The sequence below is a fragment of the Quercus lobata genome, chromosome 2 (genome assembly GCF_001633185.2).
Source record: "Quercus lobata isolate SW786 chromosome 2, ValleyOak3.0 Primary Assembly, whole genome shotgun sequence".
NCBI classification, from domain to species: domain Eukaryota; kingdom Viridiplantae; phylum Streptophyta; class Magnoliopsida; order Fagales; family Fagaceae; genus Quercus; species Quercus lobata.
The window spans coordinates 21,957,746-21,977,879 of NC_044905.1; the positions used below are offsets into that span (position 1 = coordinate 21,957,746).

The 20,134-nt window shown below is 39.2% G+C and overlaps 2 protein-coding genes across 2 annotated transcripts; one reads left to right on the forward strand and one right to left on the reverse strand.

Annotated features, from left to right (window-relative positions):
• The first annotated feature begins 7,792 nt into the window (after positions 1 to 7,792).
• Positions 7,793 to 8,674, forward strand: LOC115961194. The gene has a single exon (XM_031080214.1). It carries the CDS (start codon positions 7,793 to 7,795, stop codon positions 8,672 to 8,674), a length of 882 nt encoding a protein of 293 aa, XP_030936074.1.
• An 11,052-nt stretch (positions 8,675 to 19,726) lies between these two features.
• LOC115961201 (uncharacterized mitochondrial protein AtMg00860-like) lies at positions 19,727 to 20,134 on the reverse strand. Its single transcript, XM_031080224.1, has one exon. It carries the CDS (start codon positions 20,132 to 20,134, stop codon positions 19,727 to 19,729), a length of 408 nt encoding a protein of 135 aa, XP_030936084.1.

Consider the following 20,134-nt stretch of genomic DNA (forward strand, 5'->3'; position numbering starts at 1 on the left):
CTCACTAGCGGCGCCTTAGAACCCAGCCGCTCCTCCTCGCTGACGACCCATACTTCTTCATACCCATTTCACCTACATCTCCTCCATACTCATTTCCACACAACCTTCCACAACCATATATATATATATATACCATACCCACTTCCCTTCCCTCATGGTATAAACAAAACTCCTTCATTAGATCTACTACATTATCATACATTATCACATGCTATCATGGTAGACTATAATCACCTAGTACTTGTCCTACATTATCATCATCATCACATTAGATCTGTTACATTAGATCTATAGTGGCTATACATAGGTTTTACGTACATTAGATTTGGCATTGGGTTGACTAGTGCTATATATAGGTTATATGTACATGATGCCATATATTTTGCTATCTTTGACATGAACTCTTAAATTATACTGAATGAATATGGGTAGCCACACTACAAAGATGATACTATATAGACTTAAACACGTCTTCACCCTATAATTATTGTAATGAGCCTATTGAACATGTTGTAGTTGCAAGAAACAGGGTCACTAGTAGAGTGTGCAGTGGTTTATGAAAAAGTATATAGCTGCAAAGATGGAACTCCTGTTACTGCCCGAGCGGGAGAAAACAATGTAAGTATTATTTGTTCACTATAAATACGTGGAATTGTTTGTATTATTTATAGAAAGTAATATATTATTTGGTTCTTTTGGGAAAACAGGCCAGGATGAAAGAACTTCTAAATGAAGAGGGCACACAACTACAAGGAGAGAGTAGTGGTGGAATCCTATGGTCAAAAGATGATGCATTCACTCAGTTGATGGGTCCAGAGCATAGTGGACGGGTACGTGGGGTGGGTTTTGGAAGAACCCCTCAGGAAGAAGTGCAAGAAACCTTTCACAATATACCATGACTTTGCCACCGTCCAATGAAACCTCCTAGAAGGTTACAGAATTGGAGACTGTGCTTGCATCTATGAGGGAGCAACTAGCCCAATTAGATGTGATGCATAAAGAGCAATTGGAGTAAGAGAGAAGTGAGAGGAGGGAAGAAATGTTGCAAATGAGACAAATGATGGCCGAATTTAGCACACATATGCATTCTTCATTTCTTTCTCAGGTACAAAAAAAATTAATTTAAGGAAAATTAACTTATTGCAATGAGTTGGAAGAAAATTAGTTGTATCGTGTTCTTTTTTGTCTATTTCATACAAACATTGTTAAGTGATCTTAATATTATGCCCTTATTATATTCAGGATGACGATGATGATGATTATGAGGATTGATGAGTACTCTCCGGCTGCAAGAAGTATACTTCAATGTATAAAGTAGAATAGTTAACTTGATTCTTATTTTTTGGGTTTAAGGAGTACTTAGTTATTTATTTATCTACTGAATGTATAATGTAGGATAGTTAACTTCTCTAGACATTTGAACTGTCTTCTTTAATTTGATATTTCGATCTATATATCGTAGCATGTTATTAATGTATTAATTTGATAGGTTGGTTTGTCCACTTCTTTATTTAGTACTAAATGTTTTGGACATATATAAACAGGTTGATAAAATAGCCTAGCAGGTTGCTACATAGTTTTGTGAACAAAAACAAAAATATGTGATTTGCTAGGGGAAAAAAAAAACCTATAGTTGCGTTTTACGTGACTATAGCTAAATTAAAAAAAAAAAAAAAAAACCTGTAGAGGCATTTATTAAATGCGGTTATAGCTAAATTAAAGAGAGAGAGAAAAAAAAAAAACTTGTAGTAGAGTTTATTAAATGAGGTTATAGCTAAATTAAAAAGAAAAAAAAACCTATAGCAACGTTTATAAAACACGGCTATAGCTAATTAAAAAAAAAAAATCAATAGCCGTATATGTGAAAGACCTATAGCAGCGTTTATTAAATGCGGCTAAAGTCAATATTAAAAAAAAACCTTTAGCTGCATTTTTAGAATGATGCTGTAGGTTAAAGACTAGTGTTTGTAAAACACTACTAAAGTCAATATTAAAAAAAAAAACCTTTAGTTGTGTTTTTAAAATGCCGTTGTAGGTTAAAGACCTATAAAGTTAATATTAAAAAATAAAAATAAAAAACCCCTATAGCTGCATTTTTAAAATGCTACTATAGGTTAAAGATTTATAGTAGTTCTTTAAAAATGCTGGTATAGACCAGTCGGGTTTATTGCCGTGGTGTATGGGCGACACTGCAAAACGTGGCCATATAAAACGCAAATATAACTCAAATGGACCTATTAAACATGTCTCCGCATCTTAACATGTCCACTAGAAATAGCTACTGCTCGCCATACACTTAATGAGTTACATAGTTGCTTCGATCCTGCCGCTCACGTTGAGGATCTCTCGCTGAGGAATGAGGATAGTACATTTGGTTGACTTTCAAAAGCAACCTTGCCATAACTCCTCGAAACCATTAAACGATATTAGACATTGGACAATACGACTACCATCTATCACTGTCATCCGGAATCAAACCCACCAAATGAGAAAGCTCAGCTCCTATCTTTATTGAATCTCCATTGCCCGTGTAGTCCAATTTGGTTGTATATCTTAGCTCGAATAAAATAATTTTTAGGGATTTATTAACTTCTTGAAGTTAGATTGGAAAAAGACTTCGGGTAATTTTGGACCTTTTGAAAAAAAAAATCATTTTAATAATTTTTTAATAAGAAAACTAATGTGACAAAAATATAGGGAGTGATAAATCTAAAAGGTATAGTTTCAATAATTTGAGTATTTTGATTACACTAGTTGAAAGACACTATTTGAGGATCGAATTACTAGGATTGAAAATTATAAAAAAAAAAAAAAAATTCTAGAAATGAAAAACTATTATCCCATTGGTCTCTCACTCTCTAATAATAATAATAATAATAATAATATAATCAAGTGATTTTTTTAACTTAAAAATTCAACTAGTGGCTACTTACCCCCAAAAAAAAAAAGAAAAAAAAAGAAGAGTATATCTTACAACGAAGTATATAAGAGTATAACATGAGATTTGTAATAAGAAAGAAGTAATATTTTTTTTGTGTGGGTAATTCATTATTAGAGATATATTAGTCCAATAGTATAGGCCCAAAGTTCTTCCTACTTTGTGTGCAAGTCAAGTCTCCTTCTTGTCTTACAAGCCTAGTAACCATAGTTAATATATAGTTAGTTTAAGGTTTATCCTATTATAAATACCCATGTTGGGTTCATTGTAACACATGATTTGTACTTCACTCCTATTAATAAAGATGTAGCCCTTAAGAGTTTTCTCTATGGACATAGACCGTTAAGCTGAATCATGTAACTCTCGTGTTTTTTGTATTTCTCTATTTTATACTTACACTTTTGCTTCTATTTTAACATATTTAACATTGAGGGCGTTTGGGTAGAGCTGAAACTTGCGTTTCAGCTCTACGTTTTCACGCCTTTTTTTTTTTTTTTTTTTCTCTGCCCGTGAACAGTAAAAACACTGTGCAGGGGACAAAAAATACTATTCACGCACTGTTCACGTACTGTTCACGCACTATTCATGGGTCCCACGATACTATTCACACATTTAAAAATTATTTTGCTACAGTGTTTTCAGTTTTCAGTTTTTAGTTTCAGCAACAATAAGCTCAATCCAAACGGACGCATTGTATCAGAGCTAATTTAACATGGTCTTAGAGTCAAACTTCATTCTTGGTCATTAGCAAAATATGTCTCTAAAGTCGCAATCTGCAACTTCAGATCTACACTTCACTCAACGCTTGTTCATCTCTACCAAATCCAACAAACTTTCAACCAGATCTATCTCTACCTTCATGCCCCCACAGGGCCTTCCACGCAGCCATTATCACTGCCTTGCTACCATCAAAGGCCATAGTCTTCATAGATCTAAATCTTCACACAAGCCATGTCTCTTTTTTTTTTTTTTCCTCAAATTTGTGTAAGCCGAGCCTTCTTTTGAAGAAACCAACCACACAGATCTCTCCATTGGTCTCTAATCTACAAAAGCCAGGGATTCAGCCTACAACCATTGCTGCACGTGCCAACACGCACGGCCAACAGCTCTGGCGGTCATTTCAGGCACCATTCCTTTCTTGTCACTCACTACACTGGTGACATCATCTTCCTTCAATGACCAAAACCCAGAAGATCGATAGCCAGCCGCTGTCCCACGTCGTCTCACACGTTGCTGATAGATCCATATGCACCGTCGCTTGTTTCATGTACCAACACCTCGATCACGCTTACCCATGTGCCATTCGGCCCATCTGATGTTATCCATGATGTCATCATGCCCAAGCAGCCTTGCCATGTTAGCACCACATCAACATTAATGCCAATTAGTGCCTCGTTAGTGCCATGTTAGCTGACTTAGTTTAGTTGACACAAACCGCCCGGATTTGGCTTGTGGACCAAACCATTGACCGTTGACTAGCCTATGATTGTTGGCAATGACTATAGTTGATTGTTGATTTTGCATTGACTGTTGACCAAATGCAAAAAATTTCTGACTAGTCTTACTCATTTTTTCGCATATATTCTAATTTTTGGGTACGTTTCTTCATTTGAAGCTCCTAAATCACTCAATTGGCCCATTTCTCATTTATTTTAGGTCCTTCCTACGGATGCCCTCTGACATGGGTGTGGGCCCCGTTTGAGTTTCTCCCCCGAAGCTTTCTACATTGGGTGCTTGGCGACGTATTTATGTGTGCATATGCTACTAGGGTGATGTGTGTGTGTGTGTGTATCTTTTCTTATTTAATTTTAAGGAGTTGCCACCAACTATTGGTTTTGTTTTAGGTGTGATTGGTCACTTATTTGTCTAATTTGTTTTAGTTACCCAACTAACAAAAAAAAAAAAAAAAAAAAAAAAACCTGATTCAAGGGTCTTTAAATTAATTACGGTAAACTAATGCTTTGAACCAAATATTTTGGACTCGGAAGTTCGGTTATGGGTAGGGAAGCTGTTAGGCACCCCACACCACATATTTAAAGGATAGTACCTCATTATAATTTAACTTCAACATTCACATTTTAGGAAAATAAATTAAATACTTGGCATTTTGTTTTTGAAAGAGTTTTTGTCCAGACAACACACACACACACACACACACACACACACACACACACACACACATCATGTGAGTATTTATCTACATATAAAGTATCATGTTAATATTATTGCAAAAAATATTTACAAGCAAAACATGTGAATATATACAAGTAGCATGTGAAGGTCCTTATTTACGATGTTGCAAGAATATAAATATGTATAACCAACATGTGAGTATGATATCACCTCATGCACACTAAAGCGATAAGAAAAACTTATTCTCCAAGTTCATTCTCATGCATAAACACAACAAACCCCCCAAAAAAAAGGTTAGTGTAGGGGGAGGGGTTGGGGAATATGTTAGCTTGGTACCATTGATTCAATGGAAGTGAATCATAGACACATATCAAACCTCATAAAAAAAAGATGCCATTAGAAGATTTAAAGACAACTTTTATGTAAAAAGAAAACATTTTATCTTACATTTGAAAAGATGAGTATTTTCTTTTTGGAAAACGTAATGACTTTTTGGGAAAATGTTTGTTTTGAAACTAGGGTTAAACTTTTTGGGAAAGTAACCCTTAAAAAGGGTTCTCTTAATTTTTGTGTGCGTAAAAAAGATGGTATTTTCTTTGATGAGAAAAGAGAGATCAATTTTAAGAAAGAAGGCTTTTGAAAAAAAAAAAAAAAAACAGAAGAAAGAACTTTTATGAATCTTAAAGAAAACAAAGTCCAAGATTAAAACCATTTTGAAAGCTTAATTTTTTTTTTTAAAAGGTAAAAGGATTCTCATGTCTTTTAGAAAACTATACCCAAGATTTAGATCTAAACTATTTGAGAAAATTTTTTGTTTTAAAGTAAATGGTTTTTTATGAGTTAGAAATTTATGGTCGTCACTATGCGAAGATCGTCATTTACTCAGAGAAGACGTTACACATTTATTATGATCATTGTTGATGAAATGTAATGGACGGAGCAACGGTCACAGAATGAGCTGTGAACTTCAGACAAAGATTCTGTAACGCACTAGCCGTTGAGCATAAATACAGTGATTCATTGCCCATTGATTAGGCATTCAACTATAAAAGAGAAAGCACCAGAAACCCAAGGTATGATCAATTGCACACAAATACTCTGTGAAATCACTCTTTACTCATTTTCTCTCTATAATCTTTCTCCTTTATTGACTTAAGCATCGGAGTTGGTTTGGCTGATGCCACACCGACGTTTTACTCTTCCATCGTGTTCATTTTGCAGGTTTCTCATCTATAGAGATGACCCCATTCATAGCATCGTCCATCCGCTACGACGAGGAGCTCAACTGTTGATTTTTTGCATCATTAGTTTGACACTGTTTATGGGAATGCAAATCATTCAAGCCATCTTTCCCAGTGAAAAAAGAGTTCCTCAGAGTACGAGATGGAAGCAGAGGCCACACCTCAGCTAGATGCTGTGAAACAACAACAAATCCAAGCCCTTTTGGCTAATGTGGAAAAGCTGATTTGCCAGAATGAAGTACTGCGAAAGACAATGGAATCCCAAAATGCAGAACGTCGGCGAATAGGTGAAAACCAAAATGAAGAAGAATCAAACTCTCAAGCCAACAGGCGAGATAGAACTTCTGGAGAAGATTCCACTAGGGTGGAGAATGAGCTTCGCAACATGAGGAAAGAGATGGATGAACTAAAAAGTGCTATGAATGACAAAGGCAGAGAGAATTTGGATGGGGTGATTCGAAGGACGGAATCACCATTCACTAATGAAGTGTTGAATCGTCCTCTCCCACCAAAATTCTATCTCCCACAGTTGGAGTCATACGACGGTTCCAAGGATCCCTTGGATCACATCGAATCATTCAAGACGCTGATGCTATTATAGATGACCCCAGACAAGGTGATGTGTAGGGCATTCCTAACAATATTGAAAGGAGCAGCTAGGGTATGGTTCAACAAGATACCCCTAGGAGCTATTGCAGATTTTGAACAACTCAGTAAGGATTTTGTTCGTCATTTTATTGGGGGGGCAAAGACACAAGAAGCCAACTGGCCATCTTCTCAACATTTAACAGGCAGAATGAGAATCACTAAGATAGTACGTCACCTGATTCAATAAGGAGTTGCTGCAGGTAGATGAAGCTGAAGATTAAGTCATCTTAACAACCTTCCAAGTGGGGTTGCTGCCAAGAGATTTCTTCTTCTCAATCACTAAAAGTCTATCGAAAACAATCGCGGAGTTGCTCTGTAAAGCTCAGAAGTACATGAATGTAGAAGATGCAGTGCTCACAAAAGAAATGAAAGGAAAAAGGAAGAGAGATGAAGGAACGAGCAGCAATCACGATAAGAAGAAGGAGACATGAAGTGTTGTGTAGACCACAGGGAAAAAGAAGGAACTTCTAGAGAGGAAACCCAAGTTCAATAACTTTACTCCTCTAATAATGCCAATTGAGCAGCTTCTTATATAGATAAGAGACGGTCCTTCCTTGCGATGGCCAAAGCCAATTAGCACTCCAGTAGAAAGAAGAGACAAAAGTAAGTACTGTAGGTTCCATCAGGACCACGTCATACTGATGAGTGCAAACATTTGAAAGACCAGGTGGAGACTTTGATCCGACAAGGGAAGTTACAGAAGTACGTTAGAAAGACGGAGCCCCATAGATATCAACGAAAGGACGACCAGGACAAAACTCCGGAGATAGGGGATAGCAAACTACTTGCAGGAGAGATAAAGACGATCTTGGGAGGACTAACGATAGGCGGAATGTTGAAGTCCTTAAGAAAAGCGCAGGGGAGAGAAATATACAGCGTCCATTCATGGCTCCCTCTAATGAAGTTGCCAAAGAATGATGAGCTTGACATCGTCTTTTCAGGGAGAGACGGTCGTGGCATCAGGCAACCCCATGACGATCCACTAGTAATCATGCTCAGATTAAAAGAGTTCAACATCCATCGAGTGCTCATTAACAATGGAAGCTCGGCAGATATCATCTACTTGCTCGCATTTCAGCAGATGAAGTTGGATAAGAAAAGGATCAGGCCTTTTACCTCACCTCTAGTAAGCTTCACAAGGGATAGAATCGTCCCTAGAGGCATCGTCACTCTAATTATGATTGCAGGAACTTACCCAACACAGGTTACCAAGGAAATTAATTTCCTCATAGTTAATTGCCCTTCAACATACAACATCATCTTGGGAAGACCTGCACTCAACAGATTAAGAGCAGTAACGTCAACATATTACTTAAAGGTGAATTTTCCAACAACCCATGGAGTAGGAGAAATTAAAGGAGGCCAAGTTCTGACAAGAGAATGCTATCAAGCTACCTTAGCATCAGGAGAGAACCACATGTGGGTGATCAATGAACCAGAGCCCATCCCTGAACCATCAGAAACACCACAAGAAGTTGAGATCGTCTTAGGAGATTTGACGAAGGTATTGAAGATAGGAACTGCACTCCCAACTTTAGAGAAAGAGAAGATGATTTCCTTCTTAAGGGTAAACCAAGATGTTTTTGCCTGGAAACACGAGGATATGCCTGGGATTGATAGGAAGATCATACAACATCGTCTTAATGTCAACCCAGAATGCAAGCCCGTACAACAGAAGCGGAGAATATCGCACCAGAATGCAATAAAGCTATAACTGTAGAAGTAGAGAAGCTGTTAGAAGCCGACTTCATTAGGGAGGTCTTCTATCCCGATTGGTTAGCAAACGTGGTCATGGTAAAGAAGAGTAATGGCTAGTGGAGAATGTGCATTGATTTCATAGACTTGAACAAAGCTTGCCCAAAAGATAGCTTCCCCTTGTTGAGGATTGATCAGCTGGTAGACTTAACTGCTGGACATAAGCTCTTAAGTTTCATGGACACATTTTCTGGATATAACCAGATTCTTATGCACGAAGATGATCAAGAGAAGACCTCGTTTGTTACCAGCCAAGGGTTGTACTGCTACAAAGTTATGCCCTTTGGACTGAAGAACACAGGAGCCACCTACCAAAGATTGGTGAACCGTATGTTCTCTCACCATATTGGAAGGAATGTGGAGGTGTACATAGATGATATGCGGGTGAAAAGTAAGGACAAAGCCAACCACTTGGACGATCTTAAAGAAACCTTTAGCACACTACGTAAGTACAACATGAAATTAAACCCTGCAAAGTGTGTTTTTGCTGTTGCTTCAGGAAAATTCTTGGGATTCATGGTGTCCCAATGAGGAATAGAGGCAAATTCAGACAAAGTAAAAGCGATAATCGAGGTCAAATCACCAAAAACTGTGAAGGAGGTACAGAGCTTGACAGGAAAAGTTGTAGCCGTAAACAGATTCGTCTCTAGGCAACAGACAAGTGCATGCCATTCTTCAAGGTATTGAAAAAAGCCTTTCAGTGGAATGCGAGGAAGCCCTTGAGAATTTAAAGGATTACTTGATGAAGCCACCTTTATTAAGCCTTTCAGTGATGGTAGAGAAGCTGTCCTCTACTTAACAATATCCAATACTACAACAAGTTCAGCACTGATCAAAGAAGAAGGGAATGTCCAGAAGCCAGTTTATTATACCGGCCAGGTATTCCAAGGAGTAGAGGCAAATTATCCAAGGATGAAAAAATAGCTTTTGCATTATTGGTTGCTTCTAGAAAGCTCCGTCCTTATTTCCAAGCACACCCCATCGTCGTCATGACTGACCAACCCATAAGAGTTTGCTCAAAACTTGTGAACTATTTGACGGCCCTTAAACTGATCATTTTATATGTCTAGGGTTAGGAGAAAAGAAAGCCTAAAGAAAAATTCCCAGATCCCAAGAAAATCAGATTGGAATTATGAGAATCTTAAACCTCGACAGATAGAAGGTGTCAAGCAGGTGTCGAGCACATCGAATGTAGAACGGCTTCCTTAAGCTCGACAGATGCAGCTGTCGAGTTAGCTGTTGAGCTTTAATGATTTTGCACTATGAACTTGTTTTATTGGACAGACTTGAAGGTTTCAACACTTGATCTTGAAACATGGTTTCTTGAAGTATTTAAACACATCCTAAATCTACCCAAATACAAGTAAAGTGCGTTTTGTTAAAGGATAAGCCAATTACATAAAAGAATGAAACACATATGTTCCTAACAAGTGAAACACATATGTCCTAACAATCTCCCCCTTTGGCAATCCATGAAAAAACTACAACAAACAAATGAACATATGAGAGAAGTCATAAATCACTCAACTCATATTCACTTGTTGAATACAATAAAATCTATCCTAACACAAACTCTTGAAAAACTTTGCAAGAAGAGAGTTTATGGCAAGTAGACTTTGACAACCTGTATTTCTGAAACACTTTAAACAAAACTCATCAAGGCATCTTTGTGTGAAACAGAAATAATAGATTATATACAAGTATAAGAAACATGTGTATAAAGGGAGAAAAGAAACAACACATGAAAGGGTAGGTGAAAGAAAAAACGTACATCAATATAAAAAAAGAAATAAGCACAATGTATGTCTATAAATGGTCACAAGACCTCATGTATAAGAGTAATGTATCTAAAAAGAAAGAAAAGAAAAGATACATACTATCCTCACTACATCCCTCAAAATGTATCAACACTCCCCCTAACAAAATGGTCCTATACTAACTCTCCCCCTAAGATAGACTACTCTCATACCAAAACTACTCCCCATTTTTGTCACGAATGACAAAGGGTAAGAGTGTCAAGTAGACATCTCATCGGTAAAGCTAGCATCTTCATCAGCATCATCCGAAGCATCATCATCATCATCATCCTCAGAATCAGAAGCCACGGGAGAAGGTGGTGAAGGAGTAGCCTCAGGAGCAAAACCACCTATGGACGCCTGTCGCCGAGCAATACGACCAACATGAACGTTCACCTGATACAACTCCGTAGAGAGTGTATCTAGGCGAGCATCCATGCACTGTAGCTGTGCCATGATGTCTCCTAAAATCACATTGCCCGAAGAAGAGGGAGGAGCGGATGTGGGTGGAGTAGAACGGGATGGAGCTGAACGGGAGGAAGGAGCTGCTAAATCTGATTGTCGCGACCGAAGTTGGGCCTCGCTACGTTTAACGGTAGCGTAATCTATGGTACACATGACGGTAAAATGGTCAGAAGAGGGAACAGGAATAGAAAAATGGCATAAGATCCTCGTGATAGCGAAAGGAAAGATGAGCTTATCACAGGACGTCGAATCTAGATGAACATCTATAATAGATAGAATGAAATGAGAAGGAAAATCTATAGTAAGATGCTCAAGAAGAGATAACAAAAATTGAGCACGAGGCTCTGTAATGGAGTTATAGTGAGAGAATGGATGCAAAACAAAAGTCATCACCATGTTCATGAATCTAGGACCTTTAGCAAAAGGTCAACATGGTGTAAATAGTCGCTCACCCCAAGTAGAAGGGCGCTCACAAAAAGTAGACATGAGCTCATCCCTGGACACAGTCCTCAGACGCTCACAACTAGGATAATCAGGAAACTCTATCCTAGGGACCCGAAGCACATCCGCAACAAGTTGCGGTGTGATAGGAATGCGCGTACCTCGAACGCGAGTGAAGAAAAGAGGTACTAAACGATCAATCCCGTGCATGTTGGAGTAAAACTCCTGGATAAGCACGAGAGGACAGGTGATTGAGACGTCACACAGTGACTCCTATCCCTTACTGTGAATGACAGAAGGAAGGTCGGTGTCGGCAAAGTCCGACAGAACGACTTGGCGTTCTAAATGAATGCCTCGTCTAGAAAAGTTCTCCGAAAATGCCTTAAAGGCATCATCATCACGGAACCGGATATGAGTCAGAGTCTGATCAGAGGACGAAGAAGCACTGGAATGAAGAGGGTTCCGGGTTGGAGTGGATTTACGCTTAGGTACCATAGACACGACTAACGTAAACTAACAGAGAGGGAGAGAAAGAATGACAATCAGAAAAGTCCCAATCAGTTTCAAAATATATCAAGTATATTGAAAATAAGTACGTATGCATGGGAAATGCATGAACATGTGACTGCAAAAGAAATTGCATCATGGGCTCAGCCCAATCCAAACCTATCAGCACACATTTAAATGCATGACAATACCATTATAATGCTAATGTGATGCAATGTATGAGGTTTTAAATTCATTTAAGTGAAAACCCATCCCAAAATTTCAATAAAAACTCATCAATTTTGAAAAATCCCAAAATTTTTCAAAAACCCCAAAACCTAGGTTTCAAAACATGAAATGCCAGAATAAGAAAGGATTAGAAGCTTACCAAGTAAAGAAAAACTTGAAAAAGCTTGAAGAATCCTTGAGGAACCAAGATTGGAGTGAGATTTGAGTGTTTTGGGAGAGAAAATAGAGAAGTATCGAGAGAGAGATCGAAGGAAATGAGTTTTGGATCGCACAGGAGGCTTATATAGGACAAGCATTAAATCTCGATAGATGTAGGTATCGAGAGGTATCGAGGTATCTGTCGAGGAGGTGTCGAGGAAATGCTCGTCGACAGCTGAGGTGTTGAGGAGGTATCAAGGAACAACTCATCAGAATCAAGAACATAAACTTGATCGATCCACTAGGTATCGAGAAGCTGTCGAGGATGCAGACCCAATCTCGATTGATCCACCAGGTATCGAGGTGCTGGCGAGATTGCGATAAGAAAAAGCTTAGGAAGCTCGATAGATAGCTAGCTATCGAGGAGGTGTCGAGCCAGCTCTATAAAACAGTTTTTCGAGATGTGAAAAACATAGACATGAATGCAATCCAACATGCAACTCAAACAATGATCCAATCAACATATTAAGCTCTCAAAATCATCTCTCAAATAAAATTTTAAGCACATGGATCTTCAAAAAACACACACACACACTAAACAAGTCTAACCAATTTTATATTTCAAAAACAAGTCAAGACAGTTTAGTGAGCATACATTAACACATGTAAAACCTCGTGATGGCCAAATCACATTGTACCTGCACATGTATCAAGAATAGCAAAGAATATTGCGTGTTATATGTGAAAAACATCGCAAGATTGCATAAGTGTATGCATGTTATGACAATTTGAGATATGAGAAAATCACTTTAACTCACACACAATCATAACTGCTTGATGGGGACTATCACCTTTGAGGTACATCCTATAACTCCCACATCTCCTAGAATACATGCTTGTAATCATATTTAAAGCATTTTTGATTTTTTTGCTTTTGATTTTTCTTTGCATATTTTTCTTTTAAGCATATCATGCATGGGCATATTAGAGAGAGAAAAGAAATACCCAATGATATTTGACATTCCAATTTTGCTATACCTAAGCACACAAATGTCATTGACACTGCACTTTTGCTATGTCGAAGCATACATGTGTCATATTATGATTGGCGGGCAATAGTGGTGAGATGGTTATTTATGCCTTTCTCTCAGGATTTTTTAGTCCTTCCCGTAAAAAAGAGTGATATGAGTGTTAAGTTTAAAAGACAACTTAATCATACTCATCACAAACACGAGCCACAAAACTCACTTGCTTAGTTGTGCATAAAGATGCTCATCTAAGTTACAAATGATACAAAGTTTAGAAGACTTTGTTTCAATGGCCATCCAAGGTACACAAGTACCAAAGTACACAAAACACACACACTTTTTTTTTTTGTTGTATTTTTCTGATTTTCAAATTTTTTTTTTAATTTTTATATGAAAAAAAAAACAAAGCAAAAACTGAAAAATAACCAAACAAAAATATGTTAAACAACCAAAGTATAAAAACTAGACTGACTCAAAACATGAAAGCAAAACACATAAGTAATGCACACACAAAAACAAGAAGAGAGAGAGAAAAGTGATCGAATCACTTAGAGCTCTTTTCATTCCACACCTTGGAAGAACCTTTCCGTCTAGCAAACCTTTGAACCAGCGATGAAGGGGAAGAGTTAAAACCGTTCAAGTTCGAAAGGAACATGAGGGCTTTGAGAAGATCTCCAAGGGGAGCAAGAGAGGAGTGAAGCTGATTCTGCTTCCCAGATGCTATCATGCCGTTGCTCTGTTGAGTGGCAAGCCACTTGTAGCAATTTGGTTGAGTATGATCGGCACCTCCACAATGATGACAGAGATGTTGCTTCTTTTGTTTAGACTTTTGAGAGTTATCCTTCTTAGCCCTAGGGTTTTTAATATCTTTCTTCTCAAGTTTTGGGGGTGCTCCTAAGATAGATTTAACCTTGTCTATGTTCTCACTAGTTAATTCAGTTTTAATCTCATTGTTCTCAGTTTTAACATTATTAGCAGGAGGAACAAAAACAGTAGTACTAGTAGAAGCAGTATTAGAAGAAGAGAGACCATACCTTAAGCCTGTTCGATCTGAAGCAGATTTCTGAATGCTTAGCATCTCATCCAGCTTTGCGCTTGAAGTCCTTTCCAGTTGAGCTCTGACTTGACATAGCTCTGCTTCAAGCTTCTTGGTCTTCTCAGCCAAGAAATTGTTCTCAAATCTCAGCGCCCCAATAGTTTGATTAGCCTCATCAAACTTTGTGGAAAGCTCCTCACGGTCAAGTTCCACATCACTAAGCTTCTTGGTGGTTAGCCTATACAGTTTCTCATGCTTCTCAGAAAGCTTGTATAGTTTCTCATAGGCTGTATGGATGTCATCTTGATCATCCATCTTCTCAAATTTGGATTCCACCAATTCCTCTTCTTCAATCACATCTTCAACAATCCCATTAGTAGGATTTACAGTGGCCGTGAAGGCATTTAAGATTCCGTCATCCTCATTGTCGGAATCATCCTCAGGCTCGGTGTCACTTAGGGTAACAGCAAGTGCCTTGCTCTTCCCAATGCTTTTGAGATATGTAGGACACCCATGCTTCATGTGATCGAAACCTTGACAACCAAAACACTTAGTCCTGAGGAAACAGTGTACTGACCACCTTCCTTAGCATCATTCTTCCCTTTGTCTTGGCCTTTAAACTGAGAAAAACTGGATTGCCTGCGGTCCTTGTCGAAACCCTTTCCATTGGCATTCTTCATAAACTTTTTGAACTGTCTAGTGATGTAGGACTTCATCTTGGAATCTTCATCATCAGAAGATTCATCAGTTTCGCTGCTCTTGGCCTTCAGTGCCATATTCTTGCTTTTACCCGACTTGCTTATTCTTGTCAACCCTAGCTCGTAGGTTTGCAAGTTTCCAACCAGCTCAGTCAGAGGAATCTTGTCAATATCCTTTGATTCCTCTATTGCCGTAATCTTGGCATAGAATCTCTTGGGTAGAGATCTGAGCATTTTCCTTACAATCTTGGGTTCAGGTATGGTTTTCCCAAGATTGAAAGCTGAGTTTACTATGTCCTTTAGCTTGGCATAGAACTCATCGAAAGACTCATCCTCCTCCATCTTTATTTCTTCAAAGCTTGTAGTAAGCCTCTGAAGCTTTGAGTCCTTGACAGCCTTAGTACCCTCATAGGTTGTCTGGAGAATGGTCCAAGCCTTCTTGGCAGTTTCAGTTGAGGATATCTTCTTGAACTCCTCATTGGTGACTGCACTGAACAATGCATTCAGTGCTCTGCTGTTGAAGTTTGCTGCCTTAATCTTGGCATCATCCCAGTCGGCTGGCGCTTCTGTAGGCTTAGTCTAACCTATCTCCACAGCTTACCACACTTTCTCATCTAAAGACTGCAAGAAAGCTCTCATGCGTACTTTCCAGTATGCATAGTTAGTGCCATCAAATAAAGGAGGTATGATTAATGACTGTCCTCTATCCATGACAAACATGGGTCAATGGATTAACACAGCAAAGATTAAACCCTAATCAGAGTGTGCCCGCTCTGATACCACTTGATAGGCCACAAACTGAATGACCCCTTGTGATAGATATTAATTAATTAATTAGTCAAGTTATTAATTAATCAATTTATCATGCAAACGTGTGGTAGCACAAAAAAATCACCAATAGACTAATTATGCAGCAGAAAATAAATAACACGGTGATTTGTTTACGAATGGGGAAAACCTAGCGGCAAAAACCCCACCGGGTGATTTTTAGGTCACTACTCCCGAAACTCCACTATTATCACAACAAGCAGTTACAAGTAAAGGAATCCAAGTACTTTACTAACCTACAGTTGAACCCTTACCCCAATACCCAATTGGACTTGTTCTGTAGTGATAGTTCCCCTTTCAAATACACGACTCCCAAGTACATGACTAACCAATTGCGCGGATCCCAGTACGCGACTTCAATCACCAATTAAGAAGGTTGTTGGTTGCAAAGTTCTTCAGTTCATCCACACGATGAAGATCAAGAAGATGCTTGGTCACAAAACCCTACGGTGCACATACATAGCAACTTCTTCAAGAGAAAGAGATGAACTAGGGCAAGAACTTCGTCTCCGGTCACAATTTGCTTGAACAGAGTTTGCCCAAAGCTTGTGCAACTTGTGAACTGTTTGACGGCCCTTAAACTGATCCTTTTATATGTCTAGGGTTAGGAGAAAAGAAAGCCCAAAGACAAATTCACGGATCCCAAGAAAATCATATTGAAATTCTGAGAATCCTAAACCTCGACAGATAGAAGGTGTCGAGCAGCTGTCGAGCAAGTGTCGAGCACATCGAATGTAGAACAGCTTCCTTAAGCTCGATAGATGCAGCTGTTAAACTTTAATGATTTTGTACTATGAACTTGTTTTCTTGGACCGACTTGAAGGCTTCAACACTTGATCTTGAAACATGGTTTCTTGAAGTATTTAAACACATCCTAAATCTACCCAAATACAAGTAAAGTGCATTTTGTCAAAGAATAAGCCAATTACATAAAAGAATGACATATGTTCCTAATAAGTGAAACACATATGTCCTAACATGACGATTGCTTGAAATAAGTTGGAGCCGTCTATCCTAATTTGGACTTGTCTCAGATCGTCATAGATGACACTATCCCACTGACCCCTGGGGGGAGATGATGCCGTTAGCAATGAGACTGTCAATTTTGTTCTTACGTTTGAGCAGGAGGTGAAGGACACTGACAGCATGGTCGTCGCTCAGCTTGCCCTTGAAGGCCATGACGTTGCTGTGGTCTTGTTAGCTGTGGACTTGACGACCGTGGATGGCCTGTCCATTGTGAATCCGACCATTCCTAATGCTCATTCGTCTTGATATCCATCCTTCTCTTTTTAAATTTAAATTTTTGTAGGATTATCTGTAAGACAATGATTAATGCCCCTTTCTTTTGGGCTTTTATGTAAAAATATTTACCCTTTTGTGTTACATCTACTGCTTTTATCTGTTGCATATACTTGTTTCATTTTTGTCTTTATTATAACTGTGTGTATGCCCCCATCGTATTGGTGCCGTTGCTATTCTATTTTATTCGTCCACCCCATAGGCAGGACTTAACAAAATTTTGGGACTGGGTACCTGTCGGTATCCTTGGTCATCCGTCCACCTCGTAGGTAGGACTTAACATAATTTGTGACCAAGTACCCGTCGGTATCCTTGGTCATCCGTCCATGCCGTAGATAGGACTTAATGTGTTTTAGATGGTTTGTTGAAGAGTAGAGAGCTAAACAACGTTTTTTATTATCCATCCAAGTCTCATTAATAATAGAAAAAGCTAAAAAGAAACTTAACATCCTTAGAGTCTTAACAAAAAATGAAAAAATAGAAAGAAAGGAATAAAATAGGCTGCATTTGACTACTATTGATAGTATTTCCTCAAGTGCTCAGTATTCTATGGGTGATGGAGCCTCTGTCTGTCGAGGATTTCCAGGTAGTAGGTCCATTTTCTATGGCAGTCGATGATCTTGTAAAGTCCCTCCTAATTGGGGCTCAACTTACCCTATAAGGGATCTCTGGTAACCATTTTTACTTTCCTTAGGACCAAGTCCTCGACTTGAAAGTGACAAGACTTGACCTTGGTGTTATAGTGTTTTGCTATCAGATCTTGATAACAAGCCATCCTCTATTCTGCCATTGCTCTGACTTCGTTAAGAAGATCTAACTGTAGGCGTACCCTTTCTTCATTCTTTTCTTCATTATGGTGGGATACTCAATAGCTAGTTAGTCCAACTTTTGCTCGGATATCGGCTTCGTACCTGTACGCGAGGTGGAAAGGTGCTTCCCATGTAGGTGTGCGAGCCATCGTCCTGTATGCCCATAGGATGCTGGGTAGCTCTTCTGGCCATATACCATTTTTTCCCTTGAGCTGAGTCTTAATCATCTTGAGTAGGGATCGGTTTGTGACTTCAACTTGTCCATTTGCCTATGGGTGAGTGGGAGAGTAGTAGTGGTTCTTGATTCCTAACTGTCAGCAAAAATCCTTGAATGCGTCATTGTCAAATTGCTTGTTGTTGTCAAAGACGAAGACCTTCGGGATCCCGAAGCGGCAAATGATGCTTTTCTAGATGAAGCTCTGGATATTTTTTTTCGTGATAGTGGCCAATGGTTCTGTTTCGACCCATTTGGTAAAGTAGTGGATCCCCACGATGAGGAACTTGAGCTGCCGTATGGCAATGGGGAAGGGTCCTACTATGTCCAATCCCCATTGGGCTAACGGCCAGGGGATGCTCATAGGAGTAAGCTCCTTTGATGGCTATCGCACGATGTTATTGAAGCATTGCACTTGTCACATGCCTTTACTTAGGACTAGGCATCCTTCTGCATAGTAGGCTAGTAGTATCTAGCCTGTATCAGCTTGTGAACTAGTGAGCGTGCCCTTGAGTAGTTCCTACATACCCTTTCGTGCACTTCTCTCATGACATAGTCTGCTTCGCCGGGGGTCAGACAACTTAGATACGGACAAGAGAAACCCCTTTTGTAAAAGACATCCCCAATCATTAGGAAATGCAACAACTGTACCTTCAGTCTATGGGAAGTGTTGCGGTCTTCTGGCAATGTCCCATTTCTAAGGTAGGATACGATTGGCGTTGTCCAGTCGATTCCCAAGGGGATAACCTATACTTCTATTTTGTCAATGGCAGGGGAATATTAGACAAAGGATAGCACCTGATTAGTGATGTTCATATACTTTGTGGATGCAGCTTTGGCCAAATGGTTCGCCTTCTCGTTTTCTTCCCTTGGGATCTGCACAAACTTAGCTGGGAATCCCTCGCTTATCTTGTTTTTGACCATGCTCAAGTATTCTTTCATTTGTACCCCTTTTTCCTCATAGTCACCATTGATGTGCCTGACAACAACTTGCAAATCACAGTGTATGATTGCCGACACGGCCCCTGTTGCTTTAGCTAAGTCGAGGCCTGAGAGGACCACTTCATATTATGCCTCATTGTTGGTTGTTTAAAATTGGAGGTGGACTGCACACTTTACTGTATCTCCTTCTGGTAATCATAGTAGGACCCTAACTTCTCCAGCCCGTTGATTAGACGAACCATCCATCCATATCATCCACACAGTTGGTTCCACTTCTTTGTCTTCTTTTGTTCTGAACTCGGCAATGAAGTCAGCTAAAGCTTGTGCCTTGATCGCAGTCCTAGGCCGATATTGGACGTTGAACTCAGCGAGTTCTATTGCCCATAGAACTAATCCTCCTGCAGCCTTTGGGTTGTTTATCGCCTTCCGTAGTGGTTTGTCTGTTTGGACCATTATGGTGTGTGCTTGAAAGTACAACCTAAGTTTTCGGCTAGTGGTGATTAATGCGAAGGTCAGCTTCTCCATTGGGGGATATCTTCCTTCAGTTCCCTGGAGTGCTCGATTGGTGTAGTAAACGGGTAACTACACCCGGTCTTCTTTTCGTATGAGAGTAGAGTTAATGGTCGTTGAAGACACAGCTAAGTAGAGGGAGAGCTCTTCACCAGGTTTGGATGGATTGAATAACGGTAGGGATACAAGGTAGGTCTTTAGTTCTTCAAATGCCCTCTGGCACTCGTCGGTCCACTCGAAAGCCGTCTTTAGCACCTTGAAGAAGGGCAGACACTTATCCGTTGCTCTAGAAACAAACTTGTTAAAGGCTGCAACCCTATCGTTCTGGCTTTGCATCTCCTTGGTGTTCTTTGGAGGAGCCATCTCCATTATAGCTTGAACCTCATCGGGATTAGCTTCCACCCCGAGTTGTGACACTATAAAGCCTAAAAACTTCCCTAACGTAATGCTAAACACACATTTACTGGGGTTGAGCTTCAT